Genomic DNA, 25174 nt, shown 5'->3' with positions numbered 1-25174 from the left:
ATGTGGAGCTACTGTTCTCCATACATTGTAGATCTTCCTCTTCAGAAGCTGCTGGTTCAATCGATAGCACACAATCTTAATTTCTCATTGTGTGTGCGTGTGTCTTTGTGGTTTTTGTGGTGTGTAAATTATTTTATAACTGCCAGGTCAAAAATGACCCCAAGACAATCTTTGTACCCTGGTGGTGTACAGCTTTCATGGAAATATGAACAGAGACGATGTTTCACTTTTTCTAATGTCGGGGTCACGATATACAGTATACCACCCAAACCTACTCCCTTCATCTGGTATATACAGTATACCACCCAAACCTACTCCCTTCACCTGGTATATACAGTATACCACCCAAACCTACTCCCTTCACCTGGTATATACAGTATACCACCCAAACCTACTCCCTTCACCTGGTATATACAGTATACCACCCAAACCTACTCCCTTCACCTGGTATATACAGTATACCACCCAAACCTACTCCCTTCACCTGGTATATACAGTATACCACCCAAACCTACTCCCTTCACCTGGTGTATACAGTATACCACCCAAACCTACTCCCTTCACCTAGTATATACAGTATACCACCCAAACCTACTCCCTTCACCTGGTATATACAGTATACCACCCAAACCTACTCCCTTCACCTGGTATATACAGTATACCACCCAAACCTACTCCCTTCACCTGGTATATACAGTATACCACCCAAACCTACTCCCTTCATCTGGTATATACAGTATACCACCCAAACCTACTCCCTTCACCTGGTATATACAGTATACCACCCAAACCTACTCCCTTCACCTGGTATATACAGTATACCACCCAAACCTACTCCTTCACCTGGTATATACAGTATACCACCCAAACCTACTCCCTTCACCTGGTATATACAGTATACCACCCAAACCTACTCCCTTCACCTGGTATATACAGTATACCACCCAAACCTACTCCTTCACCTGGTATATACAGTATACCACCCAAACCTACTCCCATCACCTGGTATATACAGTATACCACCCAAACCTACTCCCTTCACCTGGTATATACAGTATACCACCCAAACCTACTCCCTTCACCTGGTATATACAGTATACCACCCAAACCTACTCCCTTCACCTAGTATATACAGTATACCATCCAAACCTACTCCCTTCACCTGGTATATACAGTATAACACCCAAACCTACTCCCTTCACCTGGTATATACAGTATACCACCCAAACCTACTCCATTCACCTAGTATATACAGGATACCACCCAAACCTACTCCCTTCACCTGGTATATACAGTATACCACCCAAACCTACTCCCTTCACCTGGTATATACAGTATACCACCCAAACCTACTCCCTTCACCTGGTACATGGTATATACAGTATACCACCCAAACCTACTCCCTTCACCTGGTATATACAGTATACCACCCAAACCTACTCCCTTCACCTGGTATATACAGTATACCACCCAAACATACTCCCTTCACCTGGTATATACAGTATACCACCCAAACATACTCCCTTCACCTGGTATATACAGTATACCACCCAAACCTACTCCCTTCACCTGGTATATACAGTATACCACCCAAACCTACTCCATTCACCTGGTATATACAGTATACCACCCAAACTTCCTCCCTTCACCTGGTATATACACAGTATACCACCCAACCTACTCTCTTCACCTGGTATATACAGTATACCACCCAAACCTGCTCCCTTCACCTGGTACATACAGTATACCACCCAAACCTACTCCCTTCACCTGGTATATACAGTATACCACCCAAACCTACTCCCTTCACCTAGTATATACAGTATACCATCCAAACCTACTCCCTTCACCTGGTATATACAGTATAACACCCAAACCTACTCCCTTCACCTGGTATATACAGTATACCACCCAAACCTACTCCATTCACCTAGTATATACAGGATACCACCCAAACCTACTCCCTTCACCTGGTATATACAGTATACCACCCAAACCTACTCCCTTCACCTGGTATATACAGTATACCACCCAAACCTACTCCCTTCACCTGGTACATGGTATATACAGTATACCACCCAAACCTACTCCCTTCACCTGGTATATACAGTATACCACCCAAACCTACTCCCTTCACCTGGTATATACAGTATACCACCCAAACATACTCCCTTCACCTGGTATATACAGTATACCACCCAAACATACTCCCTTCACCTGGTATATACAGTATACCACCCAAACCTACTCCCTTCACCTGGTATATACAGTATACCACCCAAACCTACTCCATTCACCTGGTATATACAGTATACCACCCAAACTTCCTCCCTTCACCTGGTATATACACAGTATACCACCCAACCTACTCTCTTCACCTGGTATATACAGTATACCACCCAAACCTGCTCCCTTCACCTGGTACATACAGTATACCACCCAAACCTACTCCCTTCACCTGGTATATACAGTATACCACCCAAACCTACTCCCTTCACCTAGTATATACAGTATACCACCCAAACCTACTCCCTTCACCTGGTATATACAGTATACCACCCAAACATACTCCCTTCACCTGGTATATACAGTATACCACCCAAACCTCCTCCATTCACATGGTATATACAGTATACCACCCAAACCTACTCCCTTCATCTGGTATATGGTATATACAGTAAACCACCCAAACCTACTCCCTTCACCTGGTATATACAGTATACCACCCAAACCTACTCCCTTCACCTGGTACATGGTATATACAGTATAGCACCCAAACCTACTCCATTCACCTGGTATATACAGTATACCACCCAAACCTACTCCCTTCACCTAGTATATACAGTATACCACCCAAACCTACTCCCTTCACCTGGTATATACAGTATACCACCCAAACCTACTCCCTTCACCTGGTACATGGTATATACAGTATACCACCCAAACCTACTCCCTTCACCTGGTATATACAGTTTACCACCCAAACCTACTCCCTTCACCTGGTATATACAGTATACCACCCAAACCTCCTCCATTCACCTGGTATATACAGTATACCACCCAAACCTACTCCCTTCATCTGGTATATGGTATATACAGTAAACCACCCAAACCTACTCCCTTCACCTGGTATATACAGTATACCACCCAAACCTACTCCCTTCACCTGGTACATGGTATATACAGTATACCACCCAAACCTACTCCCTTCACCTGGTATATACAGTATACCACCCAAACCTACTCCCTTCACCTGGTATATACAGTATACCACCCAAACATACTCCCTTCACCTGGTATATACAGTATACCACCCAAACATACTCCCTTCACCTGGTATATACAGTATACCACCCAAACCTACTCCATTCACCTGGTATATACAGTATACCACCCAAACTTCCTCCCTTCACCTGGTATATACACAGTATACCACCCAACCTACTCTCTTCACCTGGTATATACAGTATACCACCCAAACCTGCTCCCTTCACCTGGTACATACAGTATACCACCCAAACCTACTCCCTTCACCTGGTATATACAGTATACCACCCAAACCTACTCCCTTCACCTGGTATATACAGTATACCACCCAAACCTACTCCCTTCACCTGGTATATACAGTATACCACCCAAACATACTCCTTCACCTGGTATATACAGTATACCACCCAAACCTAACTCCATTCACCTGGTATATACAGTATACCACCCAAACCTACTCCCTTCATCTGGTATATGGTATATACAGTAAACCACCCAAACCTACTCCCTTCACCTGGTATATACAGTATACCACCCAAACCTACTCCCTTCACCTGGTACATGGTATATACAGTATACCACCCAAACCTACTCCTTTACCTGGTATATACAGTATACCACCCAAACCTACTCCCTTCACCTGGTATATACAGTATACCACCCAAACCTACTCCTTCACCTGGTATATACAGTATACCACCCAAACCTACTCCCTTCACCTGGTATATACAGTATACCACCCAAACCTACTCCCTTCATCTGGTATATACAGTATACCACCCAAACCTACTCCCTTCACCTGGTTGATACAGTATACCTACCCAAACCTACTCCCTTCACCTGGTATATACAGTATACCACCCAAACCTACTCCCTTCACCTGGTATATACAGTATACCACCCAAACCTACTCCCTTCACCTGGTATATACAGTATACCACCCAAACCTACTCCCTTCACCTGGTATATACAGTATACCACCCAAACCTACTCCCTTCACCTGGTATATACAGTATACCACCCAAACCTACTCCCTTCACCTGGTATATACAGTATACCACCCAAACCTACTCCCTTCACCTGGTATATACAGTATACCACCCAAACCTACTCCCTTCACCTGGTATATACAGTATACCACCCAAACCTACTCCCTTCACCTGGTATATACAGTATACCACCCAAACCTACTCCCTTCACCTGGTATATACAGTATACCACCCAAACCTACTCCCTTCACCTGGTATATACAGTATACCACCAAACATACTCCCTTCACCTGGTATATACAGTATACCACACAAACATACTCCCTTCACCTGGTATACAGTATACCACCCAAACCTACTCCATTCACCTGGTATATACAGTATACCACCCAAACTTCCTCCCTTCACCTGGTATATACACAGTATACCACCCAACCTACTCTCTTCACCTGGTATATACAGTATACCACCCAAACCTGCTCCCTTCACCTGGTACATACAGTATACCACCCAAACCTACTCCCTTCACCTGGTATATACAGTATACCACCCAAACCTACTCCCTTCACCTAGTATATACAGTATACCACCCAAACCTACTCCCTTCACCTGGTATATACAGTATACCACCCAAACATACTCCCTTCACCTGGTATATACAGTATACCACCCAAACCTAACTCCATTCACCTGGTATATACAGTATACCACCCAAACCTACTCCTTCATCTGGTATATGGTATATACAGTAAACCACGCAAACCTACTCCCTTCACCTGGTATATACAGTATACCACCCAAACCTACTCCCTTCACCTGGTACATGGTATAACAGTATACCACCCAAACCTACTCCCTTTACCTGGTATATACAGTATACCACCCAAACCTACTCCCTTCACCTGGTATATACAGTATACCACCCAAACCTACTCCCTTCACCTGGTATATACAGTAACCACCCAAACCTACTCCCTTCACCTGGTATATACAGTATACCACCCAAACCTACTCCCTTCACCTGGTATATACAGTATACCACCCAAACCTACTCCCTTCACCTGGTTGATATAGTATTCTACCCAAACCTACTCCCTTCACCTGGTATATACAGTATACCACCCAAACCTACTCCCTTCACCTGGTATATACAGTATACCACCCAAACCTACTCCCTTCACCTGGTATATACAGTATACCACCCAAACCTACTCCCTTCACCTGGTATATACAGTATACCACCCAAACCTACTCCCTTCACCTGGTATATACAGTATACCACCCAAACCTACTCCCTTCACCTGGTATATACAGTATACCACCCAAACCTACTCCCTTCACCTGGTATATACAGTATACCACCCAAACCTACTCCCTTCACCTGGTATATACAGTATACCACCCAAACCTACTCCCTTCACCTGGTATATACAGTATACCACCCAAACCTACTCCCTTCACCTGGTATATACAGTATACCACCCAGTATGGCCACACACACAGCACCAAGTATAGCTGCTCCTCATCACATTACAACTCCCAGAATGCAACACCTCTGTGCTAACAGGCTGCAGACGCTGTCCAATCAGAGTGCTATATCACCTCACAGACAAAAATACCACATGACACAAACAGCAGCAATCTAATAAACACAAGAATTTAAGACCTCTCACTAAACAGAATCTGTCTCTTTCATTTCAGGATGGGTTTAACTTTTACCAGTGGCCAAAACTTGGGGAAGAGTCATCCTAACTCTACAAGCCAGGGAACAGTAATCCTAACTCTGAAAGTCAGGGAACAGTAATCCTAACTCTGAACGTGAGGGAACAGTAATCCTAACTCTGAACGTGAGGGAACAGTAATCCTAACTCTGAAAGTCAGGGAACAGTAATCCTAACTCTGAACGTCAGGGAACAGTAATCCTAACTCTGAAAGCCAGGGAACAGTAATCCTAACTCTGAAAGCCAGGGAACAGTAATCCTAAATCTGAAAGTCAGGGAACAGTAATCCTGACTCTGAAAGTCAGGGAACAGTAATCCTAACTCTGAAAGTCAGGGAACAGTAATCCTAACTCTTCAAGCCAAGGAACAGTAATCCTAACTCTGAAAGTCAGGGAACAGTAATCCTAACTCTGAAAGTCAGGGAACAGTAATCCTAACTCTGAAAGCCAGGGAACAGTAATCCTAACTCTGAAAGCCAGGAACAGTAATCCTAACTCTGAAAGTCAGGGAACAGTAATCCTAACTCTGAAAGCCAGGGAACAGTAATCCTAACTCTGAACGTGAGGGAACAGTAATCCTAACTCTGAAAGTCAGGGAACAGTAATCCTAACTCTGAAAGTCAGGGAACAGTAATCCTAACTCTGAAAGCCAGGGAACAGTAATCCTAACTCTGAAAGTCAGGGAACAGTAATCCTAACTCTGAACGTCAGGGAACAGTAATCCTAACTCTGAAAGTCAGGGAACAGTAATCCTAACTCTGAAAGCCAGGGAACAGTAATCCTAACTCTGAAAGTCAGGGAACAGTAATCCTAACTCTGAAAGCCAGGGAACAGTAATCCTAACTCTGAAAGTCAGGGAACAGTAATCCTAACTCTGAAAGCCAGGGAACAGTAATCCTAACTCTGAAAGCCAGGGAACAGTAATCCTAACTCTGAAAGCCAGGGAACAGTAATCCTAACTCTACAAGCCAAGGAACAGTAATCCTAACTCTGAAAGCCAGGGAACAGTAATCCTAACTCTGAAAGTCAGGGAACAGTAATCCTAACTCTTCAAGCCAAGGAACAGTAATCCTAACTCTGAAAGTCAGGGAACAGTAATCCTAACTCTGAACGTGAGGGAACAGTAATCCTAACTCTGAAAGTCAGGGAACAGTAATCCTAACTCTGAACGTGAGGGAACAGTAATCCTAACTCTGAAAGTCAGGGAACAGTAATCCTAACTCTGAACATCAGAGAACAGTAATCCTAACTCTGAACGCCAGGGAACAGTAATCCTAACTCTGAAAGCCAGGGAACAGTAATCCTAACTCTACAAGCCAAGGAACAGTAATCCTAACTCTGAAAGTCAGGGAACAGTAATCCTAAATCTGAAAGTCAGGGAACAGTAATCCTGACTCTGAAAGTCAGGGAACAGTAATCCTAACTCTGAAAGTCAGGGAACAGTAATCCTAACTCTTCAAGCCAAGGAACAGTAATCCTAACTCTGAAAGTCAGGGAACAGTAATCCTACCTCTGAAAGTCAGGGAACAGTAATCCTAACTCTTCAAGCCAAGGAACAGTAATCCTAACTCTGAAAGTCAGGGAACAGTAATCCTAAATCTGAAAGTCAGGGAACAGTAATCCTAACTCTTCAAGCCAAGGAACAGTAATCCTAACTCTGAAAGTCAGGGAACAGTAATCCTAACTCTGAAAGTCAGGGAACAGTAATCCTAACTCTTCAAGCCAAGGAACAGTAATCCTAACTGAAAGTCAGGGAACAGTAATCCTAACTCTGAACGTGAGGGAACAGTAATCCTAACTCTGAAAGTCAGGGAACAGTAATCCTAACTCTGAACGTGAGGGAACAGTAATCCTAACTCTGAAAGTCAGGGAACAGTAATCCTAACTCTGAACATCAGAGAACAGTAATCCTAACTCTGAAAGCGAGGGAACAGTAATCCTAACTCTGAAAGCCAGGGAACAGTAATCCTAACTCTGAAAGCCAGGGAACAGTAATCCTAACTCTGAAAGTCAGGGAACAGTAATCCTAAATCTGAAAGTCAGGGAACAGTAATCCTGACTCTGAAAGTCAGGGAACAGTAATCCTAACTCTGAAAGTCAGGGAACAGTAATCCTAACTCTTCAAGCCAAGGAACAGTAATCCTAACTCTGAAAGTCAGGGAACAGTAATCCTAACTCTGAAAGCCAGGGAACAGTAATCCTAACTCTGAAAGCCAGGGAACAGTAATCCTAACTCTGAAAGCCAGGGAACAGTAATCCTAACTCTGAAAGCCAGGGAACAGTAATCCTAACTCTGAAAGCCAGGGAACAGTAATCCTAACTCTACAAACCAGGGAACAGTAATCCTAACTCTGAAAGTCAGGGAACAGTAATCCTAACTCTTCAAGCCAAGGAACAGTAATCCTAACTCTGAAAGTCAGGGAACAGTAATCCTAACTCTGAAAGGCAGGGAACAGTAATCCTAACTCTGAAAGCCAGGGAACAGTAATCCTAACTCTGAAAGTCAGGGAACAGTAATCCTAACTCTGAACGTCAGGGAACAGTAATCCTAACTCTGAAAGCCAGGGAACAGTAATCCTAACTCTGAAAGGCAGGGAACAGTAATCCTAACTCTACAAGCCAAGGAACAGTAATCCTAACTCTGAAAGTCAGGGAACAGTAATCCTAAATCTGAAAGTCAGGGAACAGTAATCCTGACTCTGAAAGTCAGGGAACAGTAATCCTAACTCTGAAAGCCAGGGAACAGTAATCCTAACTCTGAAAGTCAGGGAACAGTAATCCTAACTCTGAAAGCCAGGGAACAGTAATCCTAACTCTAAAAGTCAGGGAACAGTAATCCTAACTCTGAAAGCCAGGGAACAGTAATCCTAGCTCTGAAAGCCAGGGAACAGTAATCCTACCTCTGAAAGCCAGGGAACAGTAATCCTAACTCTACAAACCAGGGAACAGTAATCCTAACTCTACAAGCCAGGGAACAGTAATCCTAACTCTACAAGCCAGGGAACAGTAATCCTAACTCTGAACGTCAGGGAACAGTAATCCTAACTCTGAAAACCAGGGAACAGTAGTCCTAGTAGTCCCAGTAGTTCCCCCTCAGTCCTCCTCCCTCCTCCCCTCCCTCCCTCCCTCCCTCCCTCCCTCCCTCCCTCCTACCCCCTCCCTCCCTCCCTCCCTCCCTCCCCCTCCTACCCCCCCTCCTCCCTCCCTCCCTCCCTCCCTCCTACCTCTTTGGTTCTGTCCAGTTCATTGTGTAGAGCCTGGTTAGAGATCTCCACCTCCTCCTCCTCCTCCTCCTCCTCCTCCTCCTCCTCTCCTACCTCTTTGGTTCTGTCCAGTTCATTGTGTAGAGCCTGGTTAGAGATCTCACCTCCTCCTCCCCCTCTCCCCCTCCTCCTCCCCCCTCCTCCTCCTCCTCCTCCTCCTACCTCTTTGGTTCTGTCCAGTTCATTGTGTAGAGCCTGGTTAGAGATCTCCACCTCCTCCTCCTCCTCCTCCTCCTCCTCCTCCTCTCCTACCTCTTTGGTTCTGTCCAGTTCATTGTGTAGAGCCTGGTTAGAGATCTCCACCTCCTCCTCCTCCTCCTCCTCCTCCTCCTCCTCCTCTCCTACCTCTTTGGTTCTGTCCAGTTCATTGTGTAGAGCCTGGTTAGAGATCTCCACCTCCTCCTCCCCTCCCTCCCCCCCCTCCTCCTCCCTCCTACCTCTTTGGTTCTGTCCAGTTCATTGTGTAGAGCCTGGTTAGAGATCTCACCCCCCCTCCTACCCCCCCCCCCCCCTCCTCCCCCCTCCCTCCCTCCCTCCCTCCCCTCCTACCTCTTTGGTTCTGTCCAGTTCATTGTGTAGAGCCTGGTTAGAGATCTCCACCTCCCCCCCTCCTCCTCCCCCTCCACAGTCCTCCCTCCTACCTCTTTGGTTCTGTCCAGTTCATTGTGTAGAGCCTGGTTAGAGATCTCTCCTCCTCCCTCCTCCTCCCCCCCCTCCCCTGGAGACACAGTCACCTAGGGACCCTCCCTCCTCCCTCCTACCTCTTTGGTTCTGTCCAGTTCATTGTGTAGCCTGGTTAGAGATCTCCACCTCCTCCTCCTCCCCCCTCCCTCCTCCTCCTCCTCCTCCTCCTCCTCTCCTACCTCTTTGGTTCTGTCCAGTTCATTGTGTAGAGCCTGGTTAGAGATCTCCACCTCGATGATCCTCTGTCTCAGCAGCTCATTCTCATCTTCAGCCCTGGTCCTCTTGTCTTCTACATTCTCCAGCTCGTTGTGCAGACGCACTGACACATCTTTGGCCACCTGCACAGTGACACAGTTACACATGGAGACACAGTCACATAGAGGCACAGTCACATGGAGACACAGTCACATGGGGACACAGTCACATGGGGACACAGTCACATGGGGACACAGTTACAGTCACATGGGGACACAGTCACATGGGGACACAGTTACACAGTCACATAGAGACACAGTTACATGGGGACACAGTCACATGGGGACACAGTCACATGGAGACACAGTCACATGGGGACACAGTCACATAGGGACACAGTTACATAGGGACACAGTCACATGGGGACACAGTTACACAGTCACATAGAGACACAGTCACATAGAGACACAGTCACATAGAGACACAGTTACATGGGGACACAGTCACATGGGGACACAGTCACATGGAGACACAGTTACATGGGGACACAGTCACATAGAGACACAGTCACATGGGGACACAGTTACATAGGGACACAGTCACATGGGGACACAGTCACATGGGGACACAGTCACATGGGGACACAGTCACATGGGGACACAGTCACATAGGGACACAGTCACATGGGGACACAGTCACATGGGGACACAGTCACATGGGGACACAGTCACATGGGGACACAGTCACATGGGGACACAGTCACATGGGGACACAGTCACACAGGGACACAGTCACATAGGGACACAGTCACATGGGGACACAGTCACATGGGGACACAGTCACATGGGGACACAGTCACATGGGGACACAGTCACATGGGGACACAGTTACACAGTCACATGGGGACACAGTCACATGGGGACACAGTCACATGGGGACACAGTCACATGGGGACACAGTCACATGGGGACACAGTCACATAGGGACACAGTCACATGGGGACACAGTCACATAGGGACACAGTCACATGGGGACACAGTCACATGGGGACACAGTTACACAGGGACACAGGCACATGGGGACACAGTCACATGGGGACACAGTCACATGGAGACACAGTCACATGGGGACACAGTCACATGGGGACACAGTCACATAGAGACACAGTCACATGGGGACACAGTCACATGGGGACACAGTCACATGGGGACACAGTCACATGGGGACACAGTCACATGGGGACACAGTCACATGGGGACACAGTCACATGGGGACACAGTCACATGGGGACACAGTCACATGGGGACACAGTGACACAGTCACATGGGGACACAGTCACATGGGGACACAGTCACATAGGGACACAGTCACATGGGGACACAGTTACATAGAGGCACAGTCACATGGGGACACAGTCACATAGAGGCACAGTCACATGGGGACACAGTCACATGGGGACACAGTCACATGGGGACACAGTCACATAGAGGCACAGTCACATGGAGACACAGTCACATGGAGACACAGTCACATGGAGACACAGTCACATGGGGACACAGTCACATGGGGACACAGTCACATGGAGGCACAGTCACATGGGGACACAGTCACATGGAGGCACAGTCACATGGGGACACAGTCACATAGGGGCACAGTCACATGGGGACACAGTCACATGGGGACACAGTCACATGGGGACACAGTCACATGGGGACACAGTCACATAGAGGCACAGTCACATGGAGACACAGTCACATGGGGACACAGTCACATGGGGACACAGTCACATGGGGACACAGTCACATAGGGACACAGTCACATGGGGACACAGTCACATGGGGACACAGTCACATGGGGACACAGTCACATGGGGACACAGTCACATGGGGACACAGTCACATGGGACACAGTCACATGGGGACACAGTCACATGGGGACACAGTCACATGGGGACACAGTCACATGGTGACACAGTCACATGGGGACACAGTCACATGGGGACACAGTCACATGGGGACACAGTCACATGGGGACACAGTCACATGGGGACACAGTCACATGGAGACACAGTCACATGGAGACACAGTCACATGGGGACACAGTCACATGGAGACACAGTCACATGGAGACACAGTCACATGGGGACACAGTCACATGGGGACACAGTCACATGGGGACACAGTCACATGGGGACACAGTCACATGGGGACACAGTCACATGGGGACACAGTCACATGGGGACACAGTCACATGGGGACACAGTCACATGGGGACACAGTCACATGGGGACACAGTCACATGGGGACACAGTCACATGGGGACACAGTCACATGGGGACACAGTCACATAGGGACACAGTCACATGCGGACACAGTCACATGGGGACACAGTCACATGGAGTCATGTGTGACGTGTGAGAACAAGAAGTTTTGAAGACATTGAGGTACATAACACAGTACATAAACACAGTACATAACACAGTACATAAACGCAGTACATAACACAGTACATAAAACAGAACATGAACACAGAACATGAACACAGAACATGAACACAGTACATGAACACAGAACATGAACACAGAACATGAACACAGAACATGAACACAGAACATGAACACAGAACATGAACACAGAACATGAACACAGAACATGAACACAGTACATGAACACAGAACATGAACACAGTACATGAACACAGTACTATCAAAAATAATTTACTGGAACTTGTTACAAATGGAGGAGTCACCCATGATTCGCCAAACAATATTTTGAAAGAGGAAGGAAAGTAATTTAAGCATGTGTTTTTGTTTCAGTCTCCTCCGTCTCCACTAACCAAAGATAAATGATATGGATTTCTTTTCCTTTTAGTAATGTAAAATTAACATCTGTACAGAAAGACTCATGTGAAGGCCAAATTACAGAGGAGAAACTTATTGATGCAATTAAACCCTTTAAGGCTGAGAACTCCAGGGCTGGATGGCATAACAGTGGAGGTATACCAAACTCCAGGGCTAGATGGCATAACAGTGGAGGTATACCAAACTCCAGGGCTGGATGTCATACCAGTGGAGGTATACCAAACTCCAGGGCTAGATGACATACCAGTTGAAGTATACCAAACTCCAGGTCTAGATGTCATACCAGTGGAGGTATACCAAACTCCAGGGCTGGATGGCATAACAGTGGAGGTATACCAAACTCCAGGGCTGGATGACATACCAGGGAAGTATACCAAACTCCAGGGCTAGATGGCATACCAGTGGAAGTATACCAAACTCCAGGGCTAGATGGCATAACAGTGGAGGTATACCAAACTCCAGGGCTGGATGTCATACCAGTGGAGGTATACCAAACTCCAGGGCTAGATGACATACCAGTTGAAGTATACCAAACTCCAGGTCTAGATGTCATACCAGTGGAGGTATACCAAACTCCAGGGCTGGATGGCATAACAGTGGAGGTATACCAAACTCCAGGGCTAGATGGCATAACAGTGGAGGTATACCAAACTCCAGGGCTGGATGGCATAACAGTGGAGGTATACCAAACTCCAGGGCTAGATGGCATAACAGTGGAGGTATACCAAACTCCAGGGCTAGATGGCATAACAGTGGAGGTATACCAAACTCCAGGGCTGGATGGCATAACAGTGGAGGTATACCAAACTCCAGGGCTAGATGGCATAACAGTGGAGGTATACCAAACTCCAGGGCTAGATGTCATAACAGTGGAGGTATACCAAACTCCAGGGCTAGATGGCATAACAGTGGAGGTATACCAAACTCCAGGGCTGGATGGCATAACAGTGGAGGTATACCAAACTCCAGGGCTAGATGGCATACCAGTGGAGGTATACCAAACTCCAGGGCTGGATGGCATAACAGTGGAGGTATACCAAACTCCAGGGCTAGATGGCATAACAGTGGAAGTATACCCCAAAAAATGATATACTCAGAGGACCGTTATTAGCATGTTTTAACCACTACTCTATAAATGGTAGATTATCGGACACACAACAAGAAGGTCTGATATCATTATTACTGAAACAGGATCCAAGTGGTATATTTAAAGATCTATTCCATTTAAAGAAATGGAGGCCTCTTACACTTCAGTGTTGTGATGCAAAAATTCTAGCTAAATGCTTAGCGCATAGAATTAAAAAGGTATTTTCGGATATTATTCATCCTAATCAGAAAGGTTTTTTACATGGACGATACATTGGAGATAATATAAGACAAGTACTGGAAACAAAAGAACACTATGAAAAATCTGGGAAACCGGGCCTGGTTTCTATAGCTGAATTTGAAAAGGATTTTGATAAAGTACAACTGAAATGTATATGTAAATTCCTGGAATATTTCAATTTTGGAGAATCTCTTGTACAATAAATTAAAGTTATGTATAGTAACCCTATGTGTAAAATAGTAAATAATGGCTAGACCTCAGAAAGAATTAAACTGTCAAGAGGAGTAAAAACAAGGTTGTCCCCTATCGGCATATCTATTTATTATGGCCGTTGAAATGTTAGCTGTTAAAATCAGATCTAACAATAATATCAAGGGGTTACAAATCAAGGCCTTAAAAACAAAGGTGCCATTGTACGCTGATGATTCATGCTTTCTCTTTCTTTTAAAACCCACAATGTTGATCCCTCCACAGCCTCACAGATGATCTAGATACTTGTTCTAACCTCTCTGGTTTGAAACCAAATTGTGATAAGTGGATAATATCACGTATTGGATCACTAAAAAAAATATATATATAACTCTTACATTCGCGTGTAGTTTACCAATAAAATGGTCTGGCGGGGATTTATTTATTTAATTTTTTATTTAACTAGGCAAACGGAGTGGAGATGCCGGGGATTGAACCCGGGGCCTCACACATGCAACGCAATGGTGGAACAAACTCCCTCACGACGCCAGGACAGCGGAGTCAATCACCACCTTCCGGAGACACCTGAAACCCCACCTCTTTAAGGAATACCTAGGATAGGATAAGTAATCCTTCTCTCCCCCCCCCCCCTTTAAGATTTAGATGCACTATTGTAAAGTGACTGTTCTACTGGATGTCATAAGGTGAATGCACCAATTTGTAAGTCGCTCTGGATAAGAGCGTCTGCTAAATTACTTAAATGTAAATGTAATGTAAATGCTCTACCACTGAGCTTACATCCCCCTGTACATTTTACTTCCCCCTGTGATGTGGACATACTCAGTATACAAATCACAAAAGAAAGAAAAGCTCTCACTTCAATATATTTAATAGAAAGTTAGCAAAATAGATATGATTTTGCTACCATGGAAAGGGAAATACCTGTCTATTTTCAGAAAAATCACACTGATTAACTCTTTAATCATATCCCAGTGTTCTATGGGAAGGAATCTGGTTGATATCCCTTTAAATGGGCAATAGGGATGCGTAACAACAGAGAGGTTTCAAAAACAGGGGCACTTCCTGATTGGATTTTCCTCAGGTTTTAGCCTGCAATATCAGTTCTGTTTAACTCACAGACTAAATTTGGACAGTTTTGGAAACTTTAGAGGGTTTTCTATCCTAATCTGTTAATTATATGCATATTCTAGCATCTGGTCCTGAGAAATAGGCCATTTACTTTGGGAACCTTATTTTTCCAAACATAAAAATAGTGCCCCCTAGCTTCAAGAGGTTAAATTATATGAGCAGAATATATTCAATTTTATTTGTAATGGCAAACCAGACAAAATTAAACAGGTCTATTTATATAATTATTAAATATTAAAGCATTAGAGGTCTTACCTCGAGATCCTGACCAGGCTGGGCCACTCGTCAACAACACGTACCTCGAGATCCTGACCAGGTTGGACCACTCGTCAACAACACAGACCTTGTGGTCCTGACCAGGGTTGAGCCACTCGTCAACAACAGAGACCTTGTGGTCCTGACCAGGTTGGGCCACTCGTCAACAACACGTACCTTGTGGTCCTGACCAGGCTGGGCCACTCGTCAACAACACAGACCTTGTGGTCCTGACCAGGCTGGGCCACTCGTCAACAACACAGACCTTGATGTCCTGTTCCAGGTTGGACCACTAGTCAACAACACAGACCTTGTGGTCCTGACCAGGTTGGACCACTCGTCAACAACACAGACCTTGTGGTCCTGACCAGGTTGAGCCACTCGTCAACAACACAGACCTTGTGGTCCTGACCAGGTTGGGCCACTCGTCAACAACACAGACCTTGTGGTCCTGACCAGGTTGAGCCACTCGTCAACAACACGTACCTTGTGGTCCTGACCAGGTTGGGCCACTCGTCAACAACACAGACCTTGTGGTCCTGACCAGGTTGGACCACTCGTCAACAACACGTACCTTGAGATCCTGACCAGGTTGGGCCACTCGTCAACAACAGAGACCTTGTGGTCCTGTTCCAGGTTGGGCCACTCGTCAACAACACATACCTCGAGGTCCTGACCAGGCTACCGATACATTGGAGATAATATAAGACAAGTACTGGACCACTCGTCAACAACACAGACCTTGGGGTCCTGACCAGGTTGGACCACTCGTCACCAACACAGACCTTGGGGTCCTGACCAGGTTGGGCCACTCGTCAACAACACATACCTCGAGGTCCTGACCAGGTTGGGCCACTCGTCAACAACACATACCTCGAGGTCCTGACCAGGCTGGGCCACTCGTCAACAACACGTACCTTGGGGTCCTGACCAGGTTGGGCCCTCCACAGTCAACAACAGAGACCTTGTGGTCCTGACCAGGTTGGACCACTCGTCACCAACACAGACCTTGTGGTCCTGACCAGGTTGGACCACTCGTCAACAACACAGACCTTGTGGTCCTGACCAGGTTGGACCACTAGTCAACAACACAGACCTTGTGGTCCTGACCAGGTTGGACCACTAGTCAACAACACAGACCTTGTGGTCCTGACCAGGTTGGGCCACTCGTCAACAACACAGACCTTGTGGTCCTGACCAGGTTGGACCACTCGTCAACAACACAGACCTTGTGGTCCTGACCAGGTTGGGCCACTCGTCAACAACACAGACCTTGTGGTCCTGACCAGGTTGGACCACTCGTCAACAACACAGACCTTGTGGTCCTGACCAGGTTGGACCACTCGTCAACAACACAGACCTTGTGGTCCTGACCAGGTTGGGCCACTCGTCATACAAACAGAGACCTTGTGGTCCTGACCAGGTATGGACCAGAAAGTCAGCAACACAGACCTTGTAGTCCTGACCAGGTTGGGCCACTCGTCAACAACACAGACCTTGTGGTCCTGACCAGGTTGGACCACTAGTCAACAACACAGACCTTGGGGTCCTGACCAGGTTGGACCACTAGTCAACAACACAGACCTTGGGGTCCTGACCAGGTTGGACCACTCGTCAACATCAGTACCTTGTGGTCCTGACCAGGTTGGACCACTCGTCAACAACAGAGACCTTGTGGTCCTGACCAGGTTGGACCACTAGTCAACAACACAGACCTTGGGGTCCTGACCAGGTTGGGCCACTCGTTAACAACACAGACCTTGTGGTCCTGACCAGGTTGGGCCACTCGTCAACAACAGAGACCTTGTGGTCCTGACCAGGCTGGGCCACTCGTCAACAACACGTACCTCGAGATCCTGACCAGGTTGGACCACTCGTCAACAACACAGACCTTGTGGTCCTGACCAGGTTGAGCCACTCGTCAACAACAGAGACCTTGTGGTCCTGACCAGGTTGGGCCACTCGTCAACAACACAGACCTTGTGGTCCTGACCAGGGTGAGCCACTCGTCAACAACAGAGACCTTGTGGTCCTGACCAGGTTGGGCCACTCGTCAACAACACGTACCTTGTGGTCCTGACCAGGTTGGACCACTCGTCAACAACACAGACCTTGTGGTCCTGACCAGGTTGGGCCACTCGTCAACAACACAGACCTTGTGGTCCTGACCAGGTTGGACCACTCGTCAACAACACAGACCTTGTGGTCCTGACCAGGTTGAGCCACTCGTCAACAACACGTACCTTGTGGTCCTGACCAGGTTGGACCACTCGTCAACAACACAGACCTTGTGGTCCTGACCAGGTTGGACCACTCGTCAACAACACAGACCTTGTGGTCCTGACCAGGTTGGACCACTCGTCAACAACACAGACCTTGTGGTCCTGACCAGGTTGGGCCACTCGTCAACAACACAGACCTTGTGGTCCTGACCAGGTTGGACCACTCGTCAACAACACGTACCTCGAGGTCCTGACCAGGTTGGACCACTCGTCAACAACACAGACCTTGTGGTCCTGACCAGGTTGGACCACTCGTCAACAACACAGACCTTGTGGTCCTGACCAGGTTGGACCACTAGTCAACAACACAGACCTTGTGGTCCTGACCAGGTTGGACCACTCGTCAACAACACAGACCTTGTGGTCCTGACCAGGTTGGGCCACTCGTCAACAACACAGACCTTGTGGTCCTGACCAGGTTGGACCACTCGTCAACAACAGCGACCTTGTAGTCCTGACCAGGTTGGGCCACTCGTCAACAACACGTACCTTGTGGTCCTGACCAGGTTGGACCACTCGTCAACAACACAGACCTTGTGGTCCTGACCAGGTTGAGCCACTCGTCAACAACACGTACCTTGAGATCCTGTTCCAGGTTGCGTAGCAGCTCTCCATCTACATGTCCAGTCTGGGCCACTCTGAGGCTCTTCTGCTCCACCTTACGGAGACGGTACTGGAGGATCCGACAGTTCTTATTGGAGCGGTCCAGCTCCCTGCGTAACTCCTGCACCTGGTACACCTCCTCTTCCAGGTAACTGTCCCGGACTTCCTCCATCTCCGCACGCAGCTCCTCCACTTCATCCTGGAGGAGAGAGAGAGAGAGAGAGAGAGAGAGAGAGAGAGAGAGAGGTTGGGAACGTGAAGATATACCCTCTGGGATATGTTTGACTATTACTAGCATAGTAACGATAGACACAGCTGTTCTCTCTTCAGCCTCCACTGTCCACTAAAAGTTGACAAATCTTTTTGTACACACAGAGAGCATACTGTATGTCAACTACAACCAGCAAGACAATATTCATTCATAAGCAGCTCATAAGCATGGCATGGCAATGAATTGTGCGAGTTCATGTCACCCTGAACACAGAGACAGAAAGGCTTGGTTTTAAATATTTGACAAGTGGTTTCCATTAACCTTTCAAGTAAACAAGTTGACCTCCAATGCTGTCGCTACTGATTCTGTTCATGAAATCCATTTCCCCAGGTAAGCCGTGTAGAGTACAGTAGAGTAAGATATAGTAGAGTACAGTAGAGTAGGGTAGAGTAAGAGTACAGCATGATATAGTAGAGTAAAGTACAGTATGATATAGTAGAGTACAGTAGAGTACAGTACAGTACAGTAGAGTAGGGTAGAGTACAGTAGAGTACAGTAGATAGTGTAGAGTAAAGTACAGTATGATATAGTAGAGAACAGTAGGATATAGTAGAGTAGTGTAGAGTAAAGTACAGTAGGATATAGTGGAGTAGTGTAGAGTAAAGTACAGTAGAATATAGTAGAGTAAAGTAGGGTAGAGTAGTGTAGAGTAAAGTACAGTATGATATAGTTGAGTACAGTAGGATAAGGTAGAGTAGTGTAGAGTAAAGTACAGTATGATATAGTAGAGTAGGGTAGAGTACAGTAGAGATAGTGTAGAGTACAGTAGAGTAGTGTAGAGTAAAGTACAGTAGGATATAGTAGAGTAAAGTAAAGTAGAGTAGTGTAGAGTAAAGTACAGTATGATATAGTTGAGTACAGTAGGATAAGGTAGAGTAGTGTAGAGTAAAGTACAGCATGATATAGTAGAGTAGTGTAAAGTACAGCATGATATAGTAGAGTAGTGTAAAGTACAGCATGATATAGTAGAGTAGTGTAAAGTACAGCATGATATAGTAGAGTAGTGTAGAGTAAAGTACAGTAGGATATAGTAGAGTACAGTAGGGTAGAGTAAAGTACAGTGTGATATAGTAGAGAACAGTAGGATATAGTAGAGTACAGTAGAGTAGGGTAGAGTAGTGTGGAGTAAAGTACAGTAGGATATAGTAGAGTAAAGTACAGCATGATATAGTAGTGTAAAGTACAGTAGGATATAGTAGAGTACAGTAGAGTAGTGTAGAGTAAAGTACAGTAGGATATAGTAGAGTACAGTAGAGTAAAGTACAGTATGATATAGTAGAGTAAAGTACAGCATGATATAGTAGAGTAGTGTAGAGTACAGTAGGAAGTAGTAGGTATACTAGCCTATACAGGTAGAGTAGAGTAGCCTGTACAGGTAGAGTAGAGTAGCCTGTACAGGTAGAGTAGAGTAGCCTGTACAGGTAGAGTAGAGTAGCCTGTACAGGTAGAGTAGAGTAGCCTATACAGGTAGAGTAGAGTAGCCTATACAGGTAGAGTAGAGTAGCCTATACAGGTAGAGTAGAGTAGCCTATACAGGTAGAGTAGAGTAGCCTATACAGGTAGAGTAGAGTAGCCTATACAGGTAGAGTAGAGTAGCCTATACAGGTAGAGTAGAGTAGCCTATACAGGTAGAGTAGAGTAGCCTATACAGGTAGAGTAGAGTAGCCTATACAGGTAGAGTAGAGTAGCCTATACAGGTAGAGTAGAGTAGCCTATACAGGTAGAGTAGAGTAGCCTATACAGGTAGAGTAGAGTAGCCTATACAGGTAGAGTAGAGTAGCCTATACAGGTAGAGTAGAGTAGCCTATACAGGTAGAGTAGAGTAGCTTATACAGGTAGAGTAGAGTAGCCTATACAGGTAGAGTAGAGTAGCCTATACAGGTAGAGTAGAGTAGTGCCAACCTCAAATGGTATGGAGGAGCTGACTACCTGTAATGGTATGGAGGAGCTGACTACCTGTGATGGTATGGAGGACCCTACCCACCTGTAATGGTATGGAGGAGCTGACTACCTGTGATGGTGTGGAGGAGCTACCCACCTGTAATGGTGTGGAGGAGCTGACTACCTGTGATGGTGTGGAGGAGCTACCCACCTGTAATGGTATGGAGGAGCTGCCCACCTGTAATGGTGTGGAGGAGCTGACTACCTGTAATGGTATGGAGGAGCTGCCCACCTGTAATGGTGTGGAGGAGCTACCCACCTGTAATGGTGTGAAGGAGCAGACTACCTGTAATGGTATGGAGGAGCTGCCCACCTGTAATGGTATGGAGGAGCTGACTACCTGTAATGGTATGGAGTAGCTGACTACCTGTAATGGTATGGAGGAGCTGACTACCTGTAATGGTGTGGAGGAGTTGACTACCTGTAATGGTATGGAGGAGCTACCCACCTGTAATGGTGTGGAGGAGCTGCCCACCTGTAATGGTGTGGAGGAGCTGACTACCTGTAATGGTGTGGAGGAGCTGCCCACCTGTAATGGTGTGGAGGAGCTGACTACCTGTAATGGTATGGAGGAGCTGCCCACCTGTAATGGTGTGGAGGAGCTGACTACCTGTAATGGTATGGAGGAGCTGACTACCTGTAATGGTATGGAGGAGCTGACTACCTGTAATGGTATGGAGGAGCTGACTACCTGTAATGGTATGGAGGAGCTGCCCACCTGTAATGGTATGGAGGAGCTGACTACCTGTAATGGTATGGAGGAGCTGACTACCTGTAATGGTATGGAGGAGCTGCCCACCTGTAATGGTATGGAGGAGCTGACTACCTGTAATGGTATGGAGGAGCTGACTACCTGTAATGGTATGGAGGAGCTGACTACCTGTAATGGTGTGGAGGAGCTGACTACCTGTAATGGTATGGAGGAGCTGCCCACCTGTAATGGTGTGGAGGAGCTGACTACCTGTAATGGTGTGGAGGAGCTGCCCACCTGTAATGGTGTGGAGGAGCTGCCCACCTGTAATGGTATGGAGGAGCTGCCCACCTGTAATGGTGTGGAGGAGCTGACTACCTGTAATGGTATGGAGGAGCTGACTACCTGTAATGGTATGGAGGAGCTGACTACCTGTAATGGTATGGAGGAGCTGACTACCTGTAATGGTATGGAGGAGCTGCCCACCTGTAATGGTATGGAGGAGCTGACTACCTGTAATGGTATGGAGGAGCTGCCCACCTGTAATGGTATGGAGGAGCTGACTACCTGTAATGGTATGGAGGAGCTGACTACCTGTAATGGTGTGGAGGAGCTGCCCACCTGTAATGGTATGGAGGAGCTGACTAATGGAAATTCAGAGAGTCAGTTAAATCAATGGACAGGTTTGATACTATGTTTACCTGACACAGGGTAGTATTTTCTTCTGAGGCTGAGCAGACCATTCTGGGTAGTAGTACCACATCACTGAGTCATCAACAGGACTGTTATTAGCTGTGACTCAAGTAAAGTCTTCATTTCCTGAGATCATCTTGTTTAATGTTTGCTTTGCATGGTGGATAGCGACTGCTCTGGAATCTGCTTGTCAACGCACCGACTTGAAGTGGAAAGGGTGATTATTGTAAAAGTTGTCAATGTGTTATATCACAATACTGATAACATGATCATAAACCATCATTAACCGACATGATCCAACAGCACTTTAATATAACTTCCGTTTCTGTTCCCTGAAATAATCAATAAACTTATATTGATTTTGTGATTTAATGATACTATTATGTTGCAGGAATAGAAGAGAGAGCTGTCGGAGTTGTGGTTGTGTTATGTAGTGGGAGAGAGGGGAGAGTGAGAGACCCTTAAATTGAAATTGCAATTGAGAGAAACAGACATAATGAGAGTGTGAGAGCGAAAGAGAGGAGAAAAAGAGACATAGACAGACAGAGAGAAGTGGGGAGAGTGGAAAGAGGGAGGAGAGGAAGTGTGTGACTATGGCCCCAGCTGTCTGACTATTTGAACACCTGACAATGTAACATAGTACACAAAAATTCCGGGACACTCAAATTAGTATGATAGCTAACATTAGCCACCTAGCTAACATTAGCCACCTAGATAACGTTAGCCACCTAGATAACATTAGCCACCTAGATAACGTTAGCCACCTAGATAACATTAGCCACCTAGCTAACGTTAGCCACCTAGCTAACGTTAGCCAAGAAATGGAATTCGTAACATATACGTTTTGCAAATTCGTAACAGATCATCAAATCAAATGTATTTATAAAGCCCTTTTTACATTAGCAGATTTGACAAAGTACTTCATATAAAAACCCAGCAGTCTAAAACCCCAAACAGCAAGCAATGCAGATGTAGCAGCACAGTGGCTAGGAAAAACTCCCTAGAAAGACCAAAAACCTAGGAAGAAACCTAGAGAGGAACCAGGCTCTGAGGGGTGGCCAGTCCTCTTCTGGCTGTGCCAGGTGGAGATTAAAGAGTACGTGGCCATTTAAGGCCAGATCGTTCTTCAAGGTGGTCAAACATTCATAGATGACCAGCAGGGTCAAATAATAATAATCACAGTGGTTGTAGAGGATGCAACAGGAGTAAACAGAGGATGCAACAGGAGTAAATGTGGGATTGTTCTTAACATACGAAGTGGATGATGGACATCCAAAAATGAATAGAAATGTAACACACACTGGCTTTGGGAAGTATTCAGAGGCCTGGATTTTCTCCACATTTTCTTACGTTACAGCCTTCTTCTAAAATGTATTAAATACATTTTTTTAAATCCTCTGCAATCTACACACAATACCGCATAATGACAAAGTGGAAACAGGTTTTTAGAAATGTTTGCTAATGTATTAAAAATATAAATAAATTTAAAAAGGTCCTACAGTTGACAGTGCATGTCAGAGCAAAAACCAAGCCATGAGATTTTTACCTTGTCAGCTCGGTTACTAGTCCAACGCTCTAACCACTAGGCTAACCCGCCGCCCTTGGTAAATTGTCTATATAAGGTCCCACAGTTAACAGTGCATGTCGGGGGGAATAACCAAGCCAGGAGGTCGAAGGAATTGTCCGTAGAGCTCAGAGACAGGATTGTGTCGAGGCACAGATCTGGGGAAGGGTAACAACACATTTCTGGAGCATTGAAGGTCCCCAAGAACACAGTGGCCTCCATCATTCTGAAATGGAAGAAATGTGGAACCACCAAGACTCTTCCTAGAACACAGTGGCCTCCATCATTCTGAAATGGAAGAAATTTGGAACCACCAAGACTCTTCCTAGAACACAGTGGCCTCCATCATTCTGAAATGGAAGAAATGTGGAACCACCAAGACTCTTCCTAGAACACAGTGGCCTCCATCATTCTGAAATGGAAGAAATGTGGAACCACGAAGACTCTTCCTAGAACACAGTGGCCTCCATCATTCTGAAATGGAAGAAGTTTGGAACCACCAAGACTCTTCCTAGAACACAGTGGCCTCCATCATTCTGAAAATGGAAGAAACTCTTCCTAGAACACAGTGCCTCCATCATTCTGAAATGGAAGGAACCACAAAAACAAGACTCTTCCTAGAACACAGTGACCTCCATCATTCTGAAATGGAAGAAATGTGGAACCACCAAGACTCTTCCTAGAACACAGTGGCCTCCATCATTCTGAAATGGAAGAAGTTTGGAACCACCAAGACTCTTCCTAGAATACAGTGGCCTCCATCATTCTGAAATGGAAGAAGTTTGGAACCACCAAGACTCTTCCTAGAACACAGTGGCCTCCATCATTCAGAAATGGAAGAAGTTTGGAACCACGAAGACTCTTCCTAGAACACAGTGGCCTCCATCATTCTGAAATGGAAGAAATGTGGAACCACCAAGACTCTCCCAAACTGACCAATCAGGGGAGAAGGGCCTTGGTCAGGGAGGTGTCCAAGAACCAGATGGTCACTATGACAGAGCTCTGTCAGAGTTCCTCTGTGGAGATGGGACAACCTTCCAGAAGGACAACCATCTCTGCAGCACTCCACCAATTAGGCCTTTATGGTAGAGTGGCCAGACAGAAGCCACTCCTCAGTAAAAGGCACATGACAGCCCGCTTGGAGTTATGAAACCAAGATGGAACTCTTTAGCCTGACAGGACAACGACCCTAAGCACACAGCCAAGACAACGCAGAAGTGGCTTCGGTCTC

At 46.2% G+C, this 25174-nt stretch overlaps 1 protein-coding gene across 1 annotated transcript in view; it reads right to left on the bottom strand.

The window, feature by feature from the left end:
- LOC118377712 (microtubule cross-linking factor 1-like) overlaps positions 1-25174 on the bottom strand; it is a 171516-nt gene that overhangs the window by 141043 nt on the left and 5299 nt on the right. The window contains exons 2-3 of the mRNA XM_052477387.1: positions 18758-18982; positions 10103-10261 (exon numbers count right to left, since the gene is read on the bottom strand). Coding sequence (XP_052333347.1) covers positions 10103-10261; positions 18758-18982 — 384 coding nt within the window. The remainder of the gene's footprint in view (positions 1-10102; positions 10262-18757; positions 18983-25174) is intronic.

This window comes from Oncorhynchus keta, chromosome 23 (assembly GCF_023373465.1).
Source record: "Oncorhynchus keta strain PuntledgeMale-10-30-2019 chromosome 23, Oket_V2, whole genome shotgun sequence".
NCBI lineage: Eukaryota > Metazoa > Chordata > Actinopteri > Salmoniformes > Salmonidae > Oncorhynchus > Oncorhynchus keta.
This window is presented reverse-complemented; position numbering and strand designations above follow the sequence as displayed.